The sequence below is a fragment of the Polistes canadensis genome, unplaced genomic scaffold (assembly GCF_001313835.1).
Source record: "Polistes canadensis isolate GaletaPanama2010 unplaced genomic scaffold, ASM131383v1 scaffold_413, whole genome shotgun sequence".
Taxonomy (NCBI): Eukaryota; Metazoa; Arthropoda; class Insecta; order Hymenoptera; family Vespidae; genus Polistes; species Polistes canadensis.
In genome coordinates, this window is record NW_014569960.1 from 53,498 (window position 1) to 55,712 (window position 2,215).

The 2,215-nt window shown below is 32.7% G+C and overlaps 1 protein-coding gene across 1 annotated transcript in view; it reads left to right on the forward strand.

The window, feature by feature from the left end:
* LOC106792374 (glutamate receptor-interacting protein 1-like) overlaps window positions 1–2,215 on the forward strand; it is a gene marked incomplete at its 5' end in the record, with an annotated part of 38,131 nt that overhangs the window by 7,099 nt on the left and 28,817 nt on the right. Inside the window, 1 exon segment of the mRNA XM_014758771.1 lies at window positions 386–888. Within this exon segment, the coding sequence (XP_014614257.1) occupies window positions 386–888 (503 nt within the window).

Here is a 2,215-nt window from a genome sequence, read left to right on the forward strand (position 1 = left end):
TAATTCTAATACATAACATTATAAAACATTACAATTAATTCTAATTTATTGTAATTTATTATATAACATTATAAAACATTACAATTAATTCTAATTTATCGTAATTTATTGTAATGTTTTTATATTTATTAACAAGTCATAATAAAATTGTTTAGTTGCCGATGAAGTCCCCCAGTAAGGGACGAAACGTACAACTAGTTCAAAATAAATTCTTCATCAGATTTATTAACCGTCTATAATTACCTTTGTGACTTATATATTAATATATATTTTTGGACAAGAATATTGATCATTAAATTACAATATAATTTATTTTATATATATTTTAAAAATTATATAATCTAAAAAAAAATACGATTGATATATTTTTGTATATTTAAAATAGGTATCAACAGAGTGATTTGGATTTAGTCAGGTGTCGTCATGGAAATTTTGATTCGGTTAGAAGAAATCGTAGTATCGAAACAATGATCAACGAAACTAGCAGACGTTATAATGGACGTGGAACCTCATCAATGGATGACAGGTGTCAACGTAATTCAGATTTGGATTTAGTCGGTACTTTACCAAAACGTAAACAAGAATTACGTAGCAGTATTTTGAACAAATCTATCGATACGACTAATTCATCGTGTGGTTCTCAATTCGTTGGTAAAAAATTTGACGTTAGTTCATCGGACGATGATTTATTGATGCGAATTGTGCATAAACCGGATTGTGAATTGGTTAAACATCGGCAACAATTAAACAAGTGCGTTGATATTAAATTAAATAAGCTTGTTGGTGCTACTGGTGAACCGCAGGATCAAGGATACGCTTCTGAACGTTCACCGGAGGACGAACATCCTCCTTCGTTGCCTGGACAACCATTTCCAAGTGTAACACCCGGTAAGCAAGTGTCCTCCACTTTTTCTACTACTACTACTATTTCTTATTTTATCCTTCTTACTCCAAGGAAACATCTTTTATTCTCCTTTCCATTGCCTCAAGCTTTTTTTCCTTCAAGTTCTCTGTATTTCGTAGCATTAAGTAGAACAGCCTGGGAGAATACAATAGCCAAGGAAAGAACATATTTTCTTTCTTTATTTCTCTTATTTTACTTTTTTCTTTTTCTATCTCTCTCTCTCTCTTTCTATTCCGTATTTTAAAACTACACTACCAACAGTCTTGTCTTGGCTCACCAAATTTCGGATTCTCTTATTTCCTACATTTTGATTTATAATGTTGGAATAAAGAAATGTATTCTTTCTTTCCACTCTATTTATCTATCTATCTATCTATCTATCTTTATCTTTATCTTTCTTTTTATATTTTTTATTTCTTATATTCTGTGCATATTTAATTCGGTGGTGGATTTGGAAATGTTTAAAATTGTTTTACGAGTTATCTTTTTAAAATATAATTAATCGTGCAGAAATATATTTTATCGTTTAGATTTTATTATTTTTATAATATAATACATTATCCACAAAATATATATTCAAAAAAATAATAATAATATATTCATAATTCAATTGCGAATTAAATAAAAATTTATTTTATTATATATATCTATATATGAGTGTGTGTGAGAATATTGTTCTTTTATAAGACCCAAAGTGGTCATCTTGAACACTGTAAAAATTCACTCAAATGTTCTTCAACGAACGAACATTTTTCTATTTCCCCCCTTTTTTTTTTATCTATTTCAATTCGTTTTTATTTCAAACGGTTTAGAATTGTTGTGCAATTTTTTCCACCCACCCTTCCCTCCCCCACTCCACACCTCACACCGACGTATCGTCAAAAGCAGTTTTGCGAGAAAAATTCGATCAACCCTTCTGTCTGTACTACTACTACTACAACCACCCCCCTATTCTCTTCTCCTCAACTCACCCTTTTTCTCCCCCGCCTCTACCCCCCCTCTCCCAACTCTTCTCGTTCATCCGTCTGTTATATATGGCAATCCGAAAAAAGGGGTACAGATTATTCAAGTATAAAATAGAACTTTTCCTCCGTTGAGAATTGTTCGTCCGCGCTAAATCCTGTTTTATTGGAAGGACGCCACTGCTTCAGTTCGCTTGTTTACAGTCACAGAGAAAAAGGGGGAGAGAAAAGGGGGGAAGAGAAAAGGGGGAAGAGAAAGAAGAGGCCGAACAAACTCGTCTACCTTTTCTCTTCCTGTCAAACTTTCGAAAATTCAAAGCCCTACCGCCCCCGCCCCCGCTCCCCCCTC